Genomic DNA, 19,551 nt, shown 5'->3' with positions numbered 1-19,551 from the left:
GGACCTGCAGTTTGACAAGGGCAACAAAGGCAAATACTTCTTCCACGATGCTCCACAGGGAGATGCCTCAATTGTTGCAATCACGGCAGTCACTCTTGTTCTTGTATAGGGTCATAATCTTTGCATCTATCCTGGGCACTGCCTCCTCCTTCCAGCAGAAACAAGTTCATGCAGATGCTGCAGGGGTGCCGGTTCCTGTGCTTGATGAATTCAGGACATCAAACTTTATCCATAGCAATCAAGTCAATAGCTTTACTAAGCTCCTCCAGTGTGTGTTCAACATCCAGCTCTGGCATGACAGGCAGGATTTCTATGGTGTCTCGAGCTTGCTCAGTGAAAGTGCTCTCCCTGGAGTGCAACTCAAGGAAGTATGTCAGCTATCTCTCCAACCATATATTGCAGTCGGTGACTTTGCAATGGGTGTTTATTTCAACATCAAGTGACAAATTACTGGTGAATGTAGAGCCTAGATAAGGGAAACGATCAATACTCTAGTGTCACATTGTCAATGCCGATAGATGGCAGTATGACAACATCCTGGACCATGACATCAGTCTTCCAATGCTGATGGTGAAGCCAAACTCTTTACAGGTGTGAGATTCTGTACATTCTGTCCCTTGCCTTTGTTTTCAATGGGGCTGTTTTCTTTGCTAGTGGACCTTCATACGTGCCCACCAGCTTTCCTTGTGTTAAAGGATATCTGGATATTCTGGCAAAGTGGTAACTGACACACTGTCTAGCAATCTGTTAGGACATTACTGGGAGTGGTGCTTGATGCATTCAGAGTCTTCTTGTTCAGTTTGTTCTTGTAATCAATGAGAGTGGGTTGCTTGTTTTCAATAACAGAGCCCATTACAGTGTTATTGGACTCGAACTAGTCAGCACCTTTGCTCTTCCATCCAATATGGTGAGAGCGCAGCATTTTAGATCATGCCTCAATGTATGTCACATTTGACGTCTGCGCACTGTGGAAGTGCTGGAGAGCTCCTGTTCAATGAAGTCGAGGAACTGTTGGTTTTAATTTGGGTAGTCTGTGTTGCTGAGTTTGATACCAGGATGGTATTGAATAAAAAAACTTCAAGGATTACATCCGAACCCTGGTGCAAGCAAGTAATCAACCTTCTAATAGCTGCGTATGTTATGAATGCTGTTTTTCACGGAATGTGGACATCACTAGCTAGGCCGGTATTTAGTGACCGCCCCTAACTTCCCTTGAGACGGTGGTGGGAAACTGCATTATTGAACCAGTGCAGTCCACAGTCCACATGGTGTATGTAAATCCACAGTACTATTAGAGAGTTCCAGGATTTTGACCCATTGGAAGCATCAGGTGCTGATCAGCGCATCGCATTAAAAATATCAATGAACTTGTCTACAAGTTTAGTTCAATTCTAATTACTAAACGGTAATTTGTAAAGTAAAAGCTTTTCCACATACATGATAAATACAGAAATCATTGCTGGTTATTAATTATTAGACTGCCCAAATTAATTATTTTAAAATTTCCTCACCTTCAACCTTCATCCAATTCCAATACCAATTTTGGATACCTTGATAGTTTAGTGGGTAAATGCACCGCCTAGTGAGACTGTGTCATAATGATTGTGATTTAATCCCTAGTCCGGGAAGAATTCATTGATATTGTGGTAGCGGGGCAGAGTTTGCGGAGCGGCAGTTGAGCGCGGGTCTGTCAACACCCAGAGAGTCAAGGAGTAAGTAGGCATTCATCGTCCTCTCTTGTATATGGTTTAAATCAAATAGGATTGGATTTGTTTATTGTCACGTGTACCGAGGTACAGTGAAAAGTATTTTTCTGCGAGCAGCTCAACAGATCATTAAATACATGGGAAGAAAAGGAAATAAAAGAAAATACATTCAGGGCAACAGAAGGTACACAATGTAACTACATAAGCACCGGCATCGGATGAAACATACAGGGTGTAGTGTTAATGAGGTCAGTCCATAAGAGGGTGGTTTAGGAGTCTGGTAACAGTGGGGAAGAAGCTGTTTTTGAGTCTGTTTGTGCGTGTTCTCAGATTTCTGTATCTCCTGCCCGATGGAAGAAGTTTGAAGAGTGAGTAAGCCAGGTGGAAGGGGTCTTTGAATATGCTGCCCGCTTTCCCCATGCAGCGGGAGGTGTAGATGTAGTCAATGGATGGGAGGCAGGTTTGTGGGATGGACTGGGCTGTGTTCACTACTCTCTGAAGTTTCTTGTGGTCCTGGGCCGAGCAGTTGCCATACCAGGCTGTGATGCAGCCAGATAAGATGCTTTCTATGGTGCATCTGTAAAAGTTGGTAAGAGTTAATGGGGACATGCCAAATTTCCTTAGTTTCCTGAGGAAGTACAGGCGCTGTTGTGCTTTCTTGGTGGTAGCGTCGATGTGGGTGGACAAGGACAGATTTTTGGAGATGTGCACCCCTAGGAATTTGAAACTGCATGTGCCACTTGAAGATCCATGTATAGAAAAGGCAAGCCGGATGCTGGCGCATCAGCTTCAGAAGCGGGATGCAGCTAGGAAGATCGGGGGAGTTAAAGATAGGGGAGGGAGTGTGGTGCGGAGTGGGGTTGGCATCAATGGGGTCTTCAGGGACTTTTATGAGGAACTGTATCGGTCCGAGCCCCCACTGGAGGAAGGAGGGGTGGGCCACTTTCTGGACCAATTGAGGTTCCCGAAGGTGGAGGAGGGACTGGTGGCGTGATTAGGGGCCCCGATTGGGCTGGAGGAGCTGGCCAAAGGGATAGGGAGCATGCAGGCTGGGAAGGCACTGGGGCCAGACGGTTTCTCGGTCGAATTCTACAAAACATATGTGGACCTGTTGGGCCCATTGCTGGTTAGGACCTTCAATGAGGCAAGGGAGGAGGCGGCTTTGCCCCCGACGATGTCCCGGGCACTGATTTCCTTGATCCTGAAGCGGGACAAGGATCCCCTGCAGTGTGGGTCTTACAGGCTGATTTTGTTGTTAAATGTAGATGCCAAGGTGCTGGCGAAGGTCTTAGCCACGAGAATTGAGGATTGGGTGCCGCAGGTTATCCACGAAGACCAGACAGAGTTCGTGAAGGGGAGGCAGTTGAACGCAAATGTGCGGAGGCTCCTGAACGTTATTATGATGCCGGCGAGGGAGGGGGAGGCGGAGATAGTGGTGGCGATGGATGCTGAGAAGGCCTTCGATAGGGTAGAGTGGGGGTACTTGTGGGAGGTGCTGAAGAGGTTCGGGTTTGGGGAAGGGTTCGTCAGGTGGGTTAGGCTGTTGTATGAGGTCCCAATGGCGAGGGTGGCCACGAACAAGAGGAGGTCTGAGTACTTTCGGTTGCATCGAGGGACGAGGCAGGGGTGTCCCCTGTCCCCCCTGCTCTTCGCACTGGCAACTGAACCCCTGGCTATGGCACTGAGGGAGTCAAGGAACTGGAGGGGGTTGGTGCGGGTGGGGAGGAGCATAGGGTGTCGCTCTATGCGGACGACTTGCTGCTATATGTGGCGGACCCGGTGGGGGGAATGCCGGAGGTAATGAGGATCCTCAGGGAGTTCGGGGATTTCTCAGGGTACAAGCTCAACATGGGGAAGAGCGAGTTGTTCGTGGTTCACCCAGGGGACCAGGAGAGGGGGATTGGTGAGCTCCCACTAAAAAGGGCGGAGAGGAGCTTCAGATATTTGGGGGTCCAGGTGGCCAGGAGCTGGGGGGCCCTGCATAGACTTATTTTCACGAGTCTGGTGGAGCAAATGGAGGAGGAGTTTAAGAGGTGGGACGCGTTGCCGCTGGTAGGGTGCAGTTAGTCAAGATGACGGTGCTCCCAAGGTTTTTGTTCCTGTTCCAGTGCCTCCCCATTCCTATCCCGAAGGCCTTCTTTAGGCAGGTCAACAGGAGCATAATGGGGTTTGTGTGGGCGCGAAGGACTCCCAGGGTGAGAAGGGTGTTCCTGGAGCGGAGTAGGGATGGGGGGGGCTGGCGCTGCCCAACCTCGGTGGGTACTACTGGGCCGCCAATGCGGCGATGGTGCGCAAGTGGGTGATGGAGGGGGAGGGGTTGCATGGAAGAGGCTGGAGACGGCATCTTGTGAGGGTACGAGTCTGGAGGCGCTGGCAATGAGGTATACCACGAGCCCGGTGGTGGCGGCTACCCTCAAAATCTGGGGGCAATGGAGGCGGCATAGGGGGGAAGTGGGGGCCTCGGTGTGGACCCCGATACGGGGGAACCACCTGTTTGTCCCAGGGAGAATAGATGGAGGGTTTTTGGGGTGGCACAGGGCAGGGATAAGAAGGTTGGGGGACCTGTTTGTGGATGGGAAATTCGCGAGCCTGGGTGAGCTGGAGGAGAAGTACGGGCTCCCCCCCCGCCCTCCCTCGGGGAACACCTTTAGGTATCTACAGGTAAGGGCGTTTGCCAGGCGGCAAGTGGTGGAATTCCCGCTGCTGCCGCTACGTACGGTACAGGACAGGGTGCTCTTGGGGGGGTGGGTTGGAGAGGGGAAGATCTCGGCAACATACCAGGTGATGCAGGAGGAGGCCACGGTGGAGGAGCTGAAAGGTAAGTGGGAGGAGGAGTTGGGGGAGGAGATCGAGAAGGGGACGTGGGCAGATGCCCTGGGGAGGGTGAACTCTTCCACTTCGTTCACGAGGCTCAGCCTCATACAGTTTAAGGTGCTGCACAGGGCGCACATGACCGGGTCAAGGATGAGCCAGTTTTTTGGGGGTGAGGATAGGTGTGTTAAGTGCTCAGGGAGCCCAGCAAACCACACCCATATGTTCTGGGCTTGCCCAACGCTGGAGGAATTTTGGAAGGGCGTAGCAAGGACGGTGTCGAGGGTGGTAGGATCCGGGTTCAAACCGGGTTGGGGGCTTGCAATATTTGGGGTTGCAGGGGAGCCGGGAGTGCAGGAGGCGAAAGAGGACGGTATTCTGGCATTTGCGTCCCTGGTAGCCCGGCGAAGGATTCTCCTTCAGTGGAAGGATGTGAGGCCCCCAAGCGTGGAATCCTGGATCAACGATATGGCGGGGTTTATAAAATTGGAGAGGGTGAAATTTGCCTTAAGGGGATCGGTGCAAGGGTTTTTCAGGCGGTGGCAACCGTTCTTGGACTTCCTGGCAGAACAGTAGACAATGGTCAGTAGCAGCAGCAACCCGGGGGGGTCTATTTTATTTTGTTTGTCTATACTGGGGGATCTGAGGGGGTGTATATATATGTGTTAATTCGGGGTGTTAATTTGTTATTTATGTATAGGGGGAGGGGGGCATCGGGTTGTTTTGTATTTAATTCTATTGGGTTCCTTTTACATTTTGTTGTTGATATTTTGTGAAAACTTTAATAAAAAATTTTTTTTTTTAAAGATCCATGTATAATAAATTTAGTGCAATTCATATTTTTCAAAATGCTTTGTTACTTCCTTATTAGGCTAAATTTGTATTAACAACAGTCTATAGTTCATTTAATTAGATTTTTTAAAAATTCTGCCTGTTGATTTCTAAAATATCTGTTGGTAATTAAACTTTTCCAGCTAAATGGACAACTATTTTGTTAAGGGACTGGTTATTTGAACTCATGTTCAAAATGAACCTCCTTTCATCTCAAAATTGTCAGAATACCTTTTCAGACTGGTAATGCCCCTTTTATACATCACTTCAAAAGATATAGAACCAAAAATGTGATGTAATGTCAATAATTTCCTCAAAATGTCATTACATAAATATTCAAATGTCTGAAATAATGTTTGCTGAACTACTCAAGGCAAAACATACCATTGATTGGTTGAGTTGAAAATTCACAGCAGGTGACTCCCAGGTCATGAGCTGTTTTCAAATTAAGAAGGCACTTCATTTGGCAATCCCAAACTGTCAGCTCTCCGGATGTTGAGCCAGTTACAAAGTGATTACCACCAGGCGAAAAGTCACAGGCAATTACTGATCCATCCTCAACAGCACCTGTCCTGAAGTTAAGTTGCATTCAATGAGCTACAAATGTTACATGAGAATGTCACACAGGGCTTTATTCATAACTCATCCTTATCTAAACAAACAATCTATACAAAACAAAAATTATCCGTAAAATATTTTACACAAACTTTATACTCCAATAGAGCAACGTTAATCAATCAGGATAAGGTTAGGGGATATTAGATTGGGGAGGGAAAGGAATGCCCTGGATAGTGTCCTGGAATGGGTGGAGGATGGGTTAAAAGGTACAGTAAGAGTAATGCTATGACTAGTAAGAACAAAAGAAGGTTAAAGGCTTGTGGGTAGGGCAGTGGAAGCCCAGACAGAGCAGTACAGGGATGGGTGATATGCATATTCAGAAACAGAAAACAAAATTGGCAACCAAATTGCAAGAAAGAGTTCAGAAATTTGTCACAAAACATCTCATAGCCAAATGGCGGAATCCTAAGTTGTGACATTAATAGATCTGAATTTACTGTTAAATGTTGACATGAAAATATTAATACCAATATGTTACAAGCAAAATAGTGACTACAGGTAGAAAGGTTTTTGGACAGGAAGTCTCTGGCCTACAGAAGCTTTTTAATAAAGATATTAGTTAATTCCACTGTAGAAGTGAAGTGAAGACCATGTAAACTTTCGGCGAGAAAAAGAGATCATTGAATAGGACATGTTGATTGAATTTGGTCCTCACATTAATGGCATATGTATTTATATAAGATTTTATTTTATTTGAACATTTTTTTGAGAAATCTTGCATTTTCATCCAATCCCTATAGATAGCCCATAAACAAGAGGGCTTCCCAGCATTTCCACTATAAATGTGTGTTTATATCCACACTTACAATGCAGCGTTCTCGCTGGCCATCTATCAACCTTCCAGTATAGATGCATGCATAAGAATTTTAAATGGAAAAGGTTGACAGGATGTGCACACAGATATATTAGCATATAGATAGGAATTCAAAATGATGCAATATGATGCATATGCACTTCTGTGGACATTGATCCCAGCAAGTTTATGGAGGTATTTATGTTCCACATGAACCTTTGCCTACCTTCCTTCATCTCATCGCATTTATATATCTTTCTACTCCTTTCTCCCTTTATTACTTATTCCAGCTTTCCCTTGACAACTCCTTCTGTTCGCGAGCTCCACATTCTCAGCACTGAGTACTTTTTCCTGAATTTCTTATTGAATTAATTAATTATCCTATATTCAGAGCCCTTGATTTGGGCTTATCCAGAAGTGAAAACATTTTCTCTGTCTACCTTATCAGACTCCTTCATCATTTTGAAGCCCATCAGGTCACCTTTCAGTGCTCTCTAACAGTCTGTTTGTTCAGTCTTGCCTGATTCTTGTACCCTCTCGGGTCTTATATTGTTCCAACAAATCTTTTTTGCACATTCTCCTCTGCTTCTATATCCTTCTTGTAATATGGAGTCCAGAACTATGCCAAGTGTGGTCTAACCAAGGTTTGATGAAAGTTCAACATAATTTCTCTGCTTTTCAATTCTATTCCTCTAGATATGAACTCCAATGTTTTTCTTGCACTTTTTAATCGTTTTGATGATTTACAGGGGCTGGTTAGCACACTGGGTTAAATAGCTGGTTTTTAAAGCAGACCAAGGCAGGCCAGCAGCACGGTTCAATTCCCGTATCAGCCTCCCCGAACAGGTGCCGGAATGTGGCGACTAGGGGCTTTTCATAGTAACATCATTTGAAGCCTATTTGTGACAATAAGCGATTTTCATTTCATCTCATACATTGCTACTGTCAATAGTGTGACCCCGTAAGTCCATGTGGGAATTTACCGCATTTCAACTCATCATCCAAAGCGCAGCTGGCTTTCTTATTCCTCATATCAATGTGCACCACCTCAAATTTATCTGTACTGAACTTCATTTGCCATTTACTCACATTCTGTATGTTTATTAACATCTTGTCACCGTCTCCCTCAGTATTAACTGTACCTCCCAATTTTGTGCCTAATACAAATATTAATACTGTACTCTTTGTATATTCATCCACAAAATGTGGTCGTCACTGACAGGGCCTGCATTTGTTGCCCATCTCTAATTGCCCTAGACTTGAGTGACTTGTTAGGCCATTTCAGAGGGCATTCAAGAGTCACATGTCGGCAAGATCAGGTAAGAACGGCCAATTTCCTTCACTAAAGCACATGAGTGAACCAGATGGGTTTTTACAATAATCGACAATGGTTTCACGGTTATAATTATACTTTTAATTCCAAATTTTTTTTACTCATTTCAAATTTCACCATCTGCCATGGTAGGATTCGAACCCAGATTCCCAGAACTTTACCCTGTGACAACATACACCATCATGCAACTGCCTCTCTTGAATTTCATTGTCTATGTCTCTGCTCAATTTACCAGTCATAGTCCTCCTGAAGTCTGCTGTTATCCCCCACACTGACTTCCAAGTTTTGGGTCATCTGTAAACTTTCACATTAATGTCTCAGGACAAAATTAATAATCACTGGGGAACATGCGGTTTAATTAAGGAAAGCCAGCACAAATATGTTAAGCAAATTGTGTTTAACTAACTGGAGGTTGTGCTGAGGTAACAGAGAGGGTTGATGAAGGTAATGAGTTGATGTGGTGTACACAGATTTCCAAAAGGCATTTGAAACAGTGCCATACAACAGGCATGTGAGCAAAGTTAGAGCTCATGGAATAAAAAGGACATTAGCAATATGGATACAAAACTGGCCAAGTGACCGGGGTCAATGTTAGGAACCTTGTTCTTCCAAATATGTATTAATAACCAGACCTTGGTACACAGGGCACAATTTCAAGCTTTGCAGGTAATATGAAACTTGAAAGTGTCGAGAGCTTTGAGATATGATAGCAATATCCAAAATCTAGACAGAGTGGATAGGGAGACACTGTTTCCATTGGCAGAAGCATACAGACAGCATAAAATTAAGGTGATTGGCAAAAGAAACAATAGTGACATTTGGTAAAACTTTTTTTACTCAGCGAGTGGTGGAAGCAGATTCAATAGAGCCATTCAAAAGGGATCATTATCTGAAAAAGAAAGATGTGTCGGGCTACCGGGAAAAGGTGGGGTAGTAGCATCAAGTGAATTGCTACTGCAGAGGGCCAGCATGGACACAGCTGGCTGAATGGTGCCAGTCTATGCCGTAACCATTTTATGATTCTCCACATTTTGCGGTCTTGCTTGTCTGTAAGAGGCTCTAATTTTGGGCGGCATAGTAGCATATTGGTTAGCACTGTTGCTTCACAGCACCAGGACCCGGGTTTGATTCCTGCTTCAGTCACTGTCTGTGCGGAGGCTGCATTCTCCCCGTGTCTGCGTGTGTTTCCTCCGGGTGCTCCCAAAAGTCCCGAAAGACATGATTGTTAGGTGAACTGGGCATTCTGAATTCTCCCTCAGTGTATCCGAACAGGCACCGGAATGTGGCAACTAGGGGATTTTCACAGTAACTTCGTTGCAGTGTTAATGTAAGCCTACTTATGACACTAACAAAGATTATTATTTTAAATTTAAATGATAAATATGGCTAGGGAAAAGAATATATTTTCCATTGCCTTCTATGTTTTCTTAAAGGATTCATAGGTCCACTTCCCGAAAGATCTTTCACCTGTAAGCAGCTGTTTTCCCTCGAGGTTCTGGTTCTTTCCCATCATTATTTACTACATTATCAAGCGAATATCTCCAACATTATTATACTCTACTGTTAGGAAAACAAAGATGGTTTTAAGGGAATTAGGTTTGTAGTGGTAAATATTAAATATAAGGTATACAAGTGTGTTTAATCTAATGTTTCTGCTCCTGGTAGGATAAAACCTATAGTTAGATTCATGCTGGACAAAGGTGTTCATAAGTGTGGTGGTTGGTTAAGTTCCAACTGTGTTTCTATTGTGCTTAGAGAGGGCTACAGCATGAAGAATAAATAATGGGCACAAACATTTGGGTGTTGCTTAGCAACTGGGGTCTTGTAAGGTAGGGAAGCTTAGCTGATTTGATTGTAGTTGGAGATAGGTAGTGAGAGGGAATGCAACTCTCATAGCTCTGCTAGAAGCAGTTGGTTTTGAAAGTCAGAGAGGGATATCTCTCTCAGCTTTGCTAGAAAAAAAGCCATACCATGGAGTAATGGTGAAGAAAGAAATTGCAGAGATCTGAAGAGCAGCTATTTAAGGAGACTAGAGAACGTTTCTAAGAAGTCTGAAGTTAAAGAGTAGAACAGAGCACTGTTCAGTAAAGACAGACGGAGCTGAGAAGGCGGCTAAAATGCCAGAAAGATTTTCAGATGTGTGAGATTTTACTACAAGCTGTGGAACGTGAGTTCAAATAACTATGGAAGTCGATGGCTGGATCTCAGAATTTATATAAAAGCAGTTGAGACAAAAGAAACGTAAACGGGGTGGTGTAAAAACCTGGTCTGGTTTCGCTGTTAAAAGTGGAGCAGAAACAAAGCGCTACGCCAATTGAGGCGAGCAAGGGGGGCAGTTTATGAGCATGAAGAGAAGGCGGGCCGTATGTTGGCGGGTCAGCTCCGTAGGGAGGCTGTGGCCAGGGAAATTGTCCAATTGCGGGACAGGGCAGGGAAGTTGGTGGTAGCTCCAGATCAGATTAACAAGGTCTTTAAGGAATTCTATGAGAGATTGTACAGGTCAGAGCCACCTGGGGGAGGCCGGGAGATGCAGGAATTTCTAGATGGGCTGGAGTACCCGAGATTAGGGGAGGGGGACAGGGCTACGTTAGAGGGGGCGATAATGGAGCAGAAGATAAAAGATGAGATTGGGAGGATGCAGTCGGGGAAGGTGGCAGGGCCTGATGGATTTCCGGTGGAATATTATAAAAAATTCAAAAATAAGCTGGTACCGCTGATGGTGGGGATGTTTGAGGAGGCGATAGGGAAGGGGGTGTTACCACAAACTTTGGAGCAGGCATCGATTTCCCTGTTACTTAAGAAAGATAAGGATAGACGGAGTGCAGGACATATAGGCCCATATCACTTTTAAATGTGGATGCAAAAATATTGGCGAAGGTACTGGCAGGTAGGCTAGAGGAGTGCATCCCAAAGGTGATAGTTGAAGATCAGACGGAGTTTGTGAGAGGGAGGCAGCTCTTTTCGAACATTACGAGGGTATTGAACGTGGTTATGGTACCGGCGGAGGGGAAGGAAACAGAGGTGGTTGTGGCATTGGACGCTGAGAAAGCATTTGACCCGGTTGAATGGGGGTACTTGATAGCAGTTCTAGAGCGGTTTGGAATTGGACCCAGATTTGTGGACTGGGTAAAGCTACTATATAAGGAGTCGAGGGCGAGTGTCCGCACAAATAACATCAGCTCGGAATACTTTCCTCTCCACCGTGGGACTAGGCAGGGATGTCCTATGTCCCCCCTGCTGTTTGCACTCGCGATTGAGCCATTGGCCATCACATTAAGAGGTTTGGGGGCATGGAAAGGGATAGTGCGGGGGGGAGCTAAAGCATAGGGTGTCCTTGTATGCCGATGACTTGTTATTATACGTGTTGGAACCAAGTGTGTCAATAGGGGGAATACTGGAGCTGCTTTGGGTGTTTGGGTCTTTCTCAGCGTACAAATTAAATCGAGACAAGAGTGAATATTTTGTGGTGTCTCGGCCAGGGGTGGGGGCAGGGGCTGCCATTCCGTAAGGCAGGGACTCACTTTAGATACCTGAGGGTTGCCCGAGAGATTGAAGGGATGCTTACCTCATTCATATGGGGAGGGAAGCTGGCCAGAATTAAAAAGGTGCTACTACAGAGAGGAAGGCAGGCAGGGGGTTTGGGTGTTCCGAACCGGATGTATTATTACTGGGCGGCGAATGTGGAGAAGGTACGGAGCTGGGTAAGAGGGGTTGACTCCAATGGGTCAGAATGGTGAAGAGTTTGGGTAGGGATCGGGATTGAAGGCGCGAGCAACAGGGCCGCCCCCGACGGCCACGGGGAGATACTCAGGGAGTCCGGTAGTAACAGCTTCGCTGAAAATTTGGAGGCAATTTCGACAGCAATTCGGGTTGGGGGCAGGGTCAAGGGAAATGCCGATTCGGGGGAACCATAGATTTGAGCCAGGGAAGTGGGATGGAAATTTTCGGAGACGGGAAGTGAAAGGAATTAGGACAGTAAAAGATCTTTTTCTTGGGTGTCGTTTTGCGGGATTGAAGGAGCTGGGAGCGAAGTATGGACTGGAGCAGGGAGAAATATTTAGATACATGCAGGTTCAAGACTTCGCCAGAAAGCAGATAGAGCTTCCCAGTAGAGCCGGCTTCCACATTGCTGTAGGAAGTGCTGACAATAGGGGGACTGGAGAAGGGGGTAGTATCGGCGGTTTACAGGGCTATTTTGGAGGAGAAGGCGTCACTAGAAGGGATCAAGGAAAAGTGGGAGGAAGTGTTGGGAGAGGGCATGGAGGAGGGTTTCTGGTGTGAGGTGTTCCAGAGGGTGAACGCCTCCACCTCGTGTGCGAGGTGGGGCTGATGCAGCTGAAGGTGGTGTATAGAGTGCACCATACAAGGGCGGCTCTTTGAGGGGGTATAAGACGTGTGTGAACGTTGCGGGGGAGGCCCCGCAAATTATATTCATATATTTTGGTCCTGTCCAAAGCTGGAGGATTACTGGAAGGTAGTGTTTAGGGTAATCTCTAAAGTGGTGCACGTAAAACTGGACCCGGGCCCTTGGGAGGCCATATTCGGGGTGTCGGACCAGCCGGGGTTGGTGGGAGGATGGGATTGTTGTTGTTGATATGGCGATTGACATTACATTCGTTACTGATCATTGTTTATTGTTGGGTGTGAATTTGGGAGAAAATGTGAAAAAGGAGAATTAAAAAATATTTTTTTTAAAGTTCAGCAGAAACTTTGTTCCAAAGTGGTATTTGGAAAACCTGGGGCGGGATTCTCCGCCCCGCCGCTTCGACGTCGGCTGCCGTATTCTCCGGCACGGTTTTCGGGCAGGGATCAGGCCATGCCGGTCAGAGGCTGTTGGCAGCGCCCCCCGCCCCAGCAATTCTCCGGGACCCGATGGGCCAAGCGGCCGTCGATTTCTGGCCAGTCCTGCCGGCGTGGATTGGACATGGTCCCACATGGTGGGACCTGGTTGGTAGGCCGGCTGGTGCGGTCCTGGGGGGGCGTAGGGGGATCCGGTCCCAGGGGGGGGCCCCACCGTGGCCTGGCCCTCGATCGGGGCCCACCGACCTGCGGGCGGGCCTGTGCCGTGGGGGCACTCCTTCCTTCCGCGCCGGCCCATGTAGGGCTCTGTCATGGCTGGCGTGGGGAAGACACCCCCCCCCCCTGCGCATGCGGCAGAATACGCCAGCCGGTCTGCGCATGCGCTAAACCACGCCGGTGGTTCTGCGCATGCGCTAACTCGCGCAGTCCCTTCGGCTCCGGCTGGCACAGCCCCAACCCCTCTGGTGCCGGCCTAGCCCCCGGAAGTGGGGAGAATTCCGCAACTTCCGGTTGGCCCGACACCGGAGTGGTTCACGCCATTCTTGGCACCGGGCCAATTCGCCGATTCCCGCCCCTAGTATGGATTTCGGAATGCAACCCGCTAAGAGAAAATATAATTATGAGAAGATTTTAAAGCTTGTTTCTGAGAGTGGAGTTTGGAAACTCTCATGTAATCATCACCTGGGAGGATTCTGAGGAGAAATCCACAGACACTAACGTGTATACAAAATGAAGTGCATGTATTTGACATAGTCATCCTGTGTGTTTGAAAGGGACTCTGTTTTAAATTAGACCATTGAAGTTTAAGATGTACTTTGTAATCCATATTAATCTTTAAATCTGTGTGTATTTGTTAAGCTGAGGGGAGTAAAGGAATATTGCATCATAATCCCAGTTTTCATGTTTAATAAATGTTTTTTCCTTGCTGTTGAAACTAATTAACGATCCTGTGGTTCTGTTCCTCCTCATTTTATAAATAAAAGTCAAAGTTACGGTCTTTTGAGCCAGGGTTCCAGTCTGGGATCTTCCCGTTCAATCAAGACCGCAATACAGACGAGGGCAAGAGCTTAATTTTAATACATTTACATGTATTTACATATAATTACCAAGCCCCCCACCCTACACATTCATACCTTGCTGATGTGACATCACATCTGTGAGATTTACAACAGGTTTTGAAGAATGAGATTCAGTCAAGGGGATCCCTCCAGAGGCATAAAGGCATGTATAGCCGCCAGGGGAGAAGGGGCATTCCCCCAGCACAGGGCAGTGCCAACCTCTGCCACGGGGCAGTACCAAGGGCAGACTCTCAGGGGACCCCAATTGGGGGCTGGGTACCAATTCTGTTTGTTGGGGGTGGAGGGAGGCCGTGAAACAGATGCCTGTGGTGGTAGGGCAGCTCTGTCCGTTTTGAGGGATGATTCTTTCGGTGCTGATCAGGGCACCCTTTAAAGATTGTTCCCCAATCTCTGGAAAGCTGGCTTTGCCGGCTCTTTAAGGCGCCGCCCGCCACATTGATGGCATAAACACGCCCACAGATCCCCCCCCAAAGTTACTCAAAATCTGGACTAAAAACTTAGCTATGCAGTTGGAGAACTACACTCCGGGTTTCAATCAGAGTCTGACACCAACAAACTATCGTAGAATTCCGCCCATACGTGTGGAAGCTGATTCAATGCTTAAATTTGTTGATGGACAGCATATGGTTGAGGGAAGGGACAGGACCAAGTACAGGGCCTTAAGCCATGCTGGAAATCACATTACAAGAGCGGGAGGAGAAACCACAGACAGGAGTGACTACTTTTAGTTAGGTACGGGGGGGGACCAAGAAAGGAAGTTTTCACAAAATAGACCAAGAAAGAATGAACTGTATATAATACCCCAGAGCAAACCACAAGGCAAAGAGGGGGCACATTCTATGGTTGCCGTTATATTGATGCTGTTGCTGACTAACTAGAATGGATGTGTGAAAGAGGATGGGTGCCAAGCAACAACATATTTGAGGACCTTGGAGTTAAAAGCAAGGTTAGAGATAAGATAGTAGTTCAAGTTGACATAAGGCTTGATGGTAGTTTTTTCTATGGGATTAATCGACATTCATGTTAGAAACAACAGAAAATTGGGGCAGCACAGTGGTGCAGTGGTTAGCACTCAGAGCTAATTTTTTAGTCCAGAGGTCCCAGGTTTGATCCCGGCTCTGGGTCACTGTCCGTGTGGAGTTTGCACATTCTCCCCATGTTTGAGTGTGCATTGCCCATGCTAAATTGCCCCTTAACTGAAAAAATAAATGAATTGGGTACTCTAAATTTATTTTAAAAAAGAAACAACAGAAAATGTGTTTTTCTGATGATTCAAGGATGGCAAAAAAAGTATTGAAGTGATTCAATTTAGTTTCTTCGATTCAATTTCGTATCTACATTTGTTTCAGTGTTCATTTAAATGAAAAATATATAAATTCACTCGTGAAAAAGTTAAATCAAAATATATATTGAAACACTGCATGTAAATATTAATGAAAAAGTTGCATGCTCTCTATCTAACTAACCTGCGAAGTTTCTTCAAGCGAACATCCCATAATGCCACAGTACCATCAGCTGCACCAGATATCAAATAATTGGAATCGTGAGAGAATTTGCAAACCCTTACTGGACTTTCACTGGGCTGCTTCAACGTTGCCAACTTCTCCCCAAACTGGGGATTCCATAGCACAGTCATCCCATCAGTCGAACTCGAAGCTAGGTATCTCCCACAAGAACTAAAGCAACAGGAATGTACACCATAGCTATGACCTTTCAGTGGTGAGAAAGGGAGCTCTGAGAAATCCTTTAATAAATAAAGGCGTATTGTTTTGTCCAGTGAACAGGAAGCCAGGTAAGCGGAAGAGAAAGCACAGCAGTTAACATCATCAGTGTGATCTGTGAGAGTTTGGACGAGTGTTACCATGGTCAACAATTTTGGTTCTTGCTCGTACGAGAACCAGGTTTCTTTCTCTCTCTCAAAATAAAGAACCAACCTGTAACAAAGTCCAGAGAAAAGGAGAGATTAATATCAGCGCTGTTATCTGCAACAATTTTTACACATATCAATAAAAAAACAAGCTGTTTTCTTGCAAATACAAAAAATAAAAGAAATACATTTTCAAAACATTCCTGATTCAAAGTATAATGTGAATTGTCACCAAATGTTAATTTAACTGCCAATATTAAAAATATACAAATTCCTCCCTGAAAAGTACAAAATGATGTCAATGTCTTACAAAAAATATATTTTTTATAGCAACTGACAGAATAATAGAAACGTACAGCACAGGAGTGGTCCTTCAGTTCATTGTGCCTGTGCTGGCCCTTTGAAAGAGTAGTCATGCTTAGTCCCACTTCCCTGCTTTTGTACATAAACCTGGAAGATCAACATCTGTAAATATCGACAAACTCCTTTTAAAACTTATTTATGGGGTTAGCGTCCACCACTATTTCATACAGTGTTCCAGATCCAAACAACTCTCAGCAAAAGAAGTTCTCCTCATCCCTCCTCTAGATTCTCAGTCAATGATTTAAAAGTCCATGACCTCTGGTTATTGAATTTTGAATTACTCACCAGAGAATTTACTCTATCAAAATCTCTTGTCATCTTGAAAGCCTCTATTAGCTTTCAAACTTCTTTGTTCTGAATGCTGTTGCTATGGAATGGTTATCGCATATGACGACATTCAGCCTGTTGTATCCATAAGAGCTCTCTGCAAGAGCAACTCAGCTAGCCATGCCCCACCCCCCACCACACGCACACACATTGTCCCTGTATCCCTACAGTATTTTTCTCTTCAGTTAATTATGCAATTCTGTTTTAAAGGCATGGATTGAATTTGCCTCCACCACACTCTCAGGCAGTGCCTTCCATATCCTAACCACATGCTGCATGTGGTTAGGGGCTGGTTTAGCACAGGGCTAAATCACTGGCTTTCGGGCAGCACGGTAGCATTGTGGATAGCACAAATGCTTCACAGCTCCAGGGTCCCAGGTTCGATTCCGGCTTGGGTCACTGTCTGTGCGGAGTCTGCACATCCTCCCCGTGTGTGCGTGGGTTTCCTCCGGGTGCTCCGGTTTCCTCCCACAGTCCAAAGATGTGCGGGTTAGGTGGATTGGCCATGCTAAATTGTCCATAGTGTCCAAAATTGCCCTTAGTGTAGGGTGGGGTTACTGGGTTATGGGGATAGGATGGAGGTGTGGACCTTGGGTGGGGTGCTCTTTCCAAGAGCCGGTGCAGACTCGATGGGCCGAATGGCCTCCTTCTGCACTGTAAATTCTATGATAATCTATGAAAGCAGACCAAGGTAGGCCAGCAGCACGGTTAAATTCCCGTACCAGCCTCCCCGAACAGGTGCTGGAAGGTGGGCTTTTCACAGTAACTTCATTTGAAGCCTACTTGTGACAATAAGCAATTTTCATTTTTCATTTCATAAAAATGTTTTCCCTCATGTTGCCATTGCTTCTCTTCCCAATCACTTTAAATTGATGTCCTCCAGTTCTCGCGCCTTCCACCAAAAGGAACAAACTCTCCTATTTACTCTCTCTTACTTTCTCCAGTATCTCAGGATTTTGAGCACCTCCATCAAGTCTCCTCTTCTCCTCTTAAACATCACTTCTCCAAGTATAACAGCTCCAGCGTCATCGATCTATCCACTCAACTTAAGTCCTTCATCTCTGGAACCATTCCTATGAATCTTTTCTGCATTCTCTCTTAATGTCTTCAAATCCTTCCTAAAGTGTAATTCCCAAAACTGTGCACAATACTCCAGTTGAGGCTGAATCAGTGTTTCATACAGATTTATTATAACTTTATTAACCACGGCATGGCGCAGTGGCACAGTGGTTAGCACTGCTGCCTCACAGTGCCAGGGATCTGGGTTCAATTCTGGTCTTGGGTGATTGTCTGTGTGGAATTTGCACTTTCTACCCGTGTCTGCGTGGGTTTCCTCCCATTTCCTCCCATAGTCCAAAGATGTGCAGGTTAGGTGGATTTGCCATGCTAAATTACCCCTTAGTGTACAAAGATGTGCAGGTTAGGTGGGGTTATGAGGATAGGGCAGGGGAGTGGGCCTAGGTAAGTTGCTCTTTCAGAGGGTCGGTGCAGATTCGATTGGGCGAATGACCTCCTTCTGCACTGTAGGAATTCTATGGTTCTAACCAATCTCTGCTCCCACGCCCACTTTAGAATTGTACTAATTATATTGCCTTTCCCTGGTCTTCCTACCAAAATAAATCACTTCACAATTATCTACATTAAATTTCATCTGCCACTGGTCCACCCATTCCATCACTTCTTTATGAAGTTTATCATTAGCCTTGTAATAGTTTACAACACTTCCAAGCTTTGTGTCATCCCCAAATTTTGAAACTGTGTCCTTTAACCAAAGTCTAGGTCATTAATGTACAGCAAGAAAAACAATGATCCTAAAACCAACGTCTGGGGATCCCACCATATACCTTCCTCCAGTTGGAGAAACAACTGTTTACTAGTATGCTGTTTCGTGACATTCAGCCAATTTCCTTTCTATGCTCTGACTGTCCCCTTAATCCGTGAGCTCTACTTTTACTGAGAAGCCTGTTTTGTGCCACTTTATCAAATGCCTTCTGGAAGCCCATACAAAGCCACGTCAACCACATTGCCTTCTTCAGCTCTCTCCGTTACTTCACCAAAAACACAATCAAATTAGTTAAATGCAATTTGCCCGTAACAATTTGTGCTGGCTGTCAAGTGATGCCGATATTCCATGAACGAATATAAAAAAACTTTTGAAAATTAGCGTGACCCCAGACACCAATAAAAATAAAACAGCAGTAAAGCAGCATTGTAACATTCGGTATATAATTGTTAAAGTTTGCATCTTATAGATCAATACATAATAATAGATCACACAATAATGGAAATCTGTGTTTTTATAAGTATTTATGTAGATTTCAACCAAGCTCTCTACGCTTCCTGGAGCAGAGACTCAGTGAAGCACCTCTCCCCCTACATATACATTGTAATCAGACCCTCATCGATCCCCTCTTCCTCCTGCCTTACACATACTCAGCAGCTGCTTTTTTCAAACCCCCTCCACCTCACTCAGTAGCTCTGTTCTCAAATCACCCACCACCACCACTCAGCAGTCTGATCTTTCCAACAGTCTTACAGCAACACCAAGCCATCCTGGAGCTGGGCCATTGTGACTGGTGCGGTGTTGCAGCTCCTGAAAGACACTTCTTTGAGTCAAACCATCGTTCTTGGACAGTCTGGTTGGATAGGTTCAGTCAGGCTCGTCCTCTTCACCACTGTTAATCTGCCATTTGCTATGTCCCCATTTTCTCAGCTTTCTATTTTGACCCTTTCTAGGATGGTTCCACTTGACTTTACCCAACATGCAGCTCAGACTTTACCCAACATGCACAGAGAGACACAGCAAACCCTTGTGGCATAAATGTCAACAGGAAGAGCCACAAGCCTACTCTGTAGGCAGGTCTCTTTGCATTGCGAGGATGGCTCACATCAATGTTGCTGAGAAGGATAAACACCATGTCAGGATATCTCTCAGCAAAACTTAAAAAAGAGGAAGTGCCTTCTAAGAATAAAACTGGATTTATAATAATTATAATTATAATCTTTATTATTGTCACAAGTAG

At 45.5% G+C, this 19,551-nt stretch overlaps 1 protein-coding gene across 5 annotated transcripts in view; it reads right to left on the bottom strand.

Moving 5' to 3' along the window:
• Positions 1-19,551, bottom strand: part of wdsub1 (WD repeat, sterile alpha motif and U-box domain containing 1) — a 66,050-nt gene that overhangs the window by 32,027 nt on the left and 14,472 nt on the right. For all 5 annotated transcript variants that reach the window (XM_072474799.1, XM_072474820.1, XM_072474788.1 and 2 more), the window contains exons 2-3: positions 15,438-15,905; positions 5,733-5,920 (exon numbers count right to left, since the gene is read on the bottom strand). In XM_072474799.1, the coding sequence (XP_072330900.1) occupies positions 5,733-5,920; positions 15,438-15,835 (586 nt within the window). In that variant the 5' untranslated portion in view covers positions 15,836-15,905. The remainder of the gene's footprint in view (positions 1-5,732; positions 5,921-15,437; positions 15,906-19,551) is intronic.

The sequence above is a fragment of the Scyliorhinus torazame genome, chromosome 2, assembly GCF_047496885.1.
Source record: "Scyliorhinus torazame isolate Kashiwa2021f chromosome 2, sScyTor2.1, whole genome shotgun sequence".
Taxonomy (NCBI): Eukaryota; Metazoa; Chordata; class Chondrichthyes; order Carcharhiniformes; family Scyliorhinidae; genus Scyliorhinus; species Scyliorhinus torazame.
The sequence above is the reverse complement of the archived record's forward strand: the minus strand, read 5'-3'. Positions and strand labels throughout refer to the sequence as shown.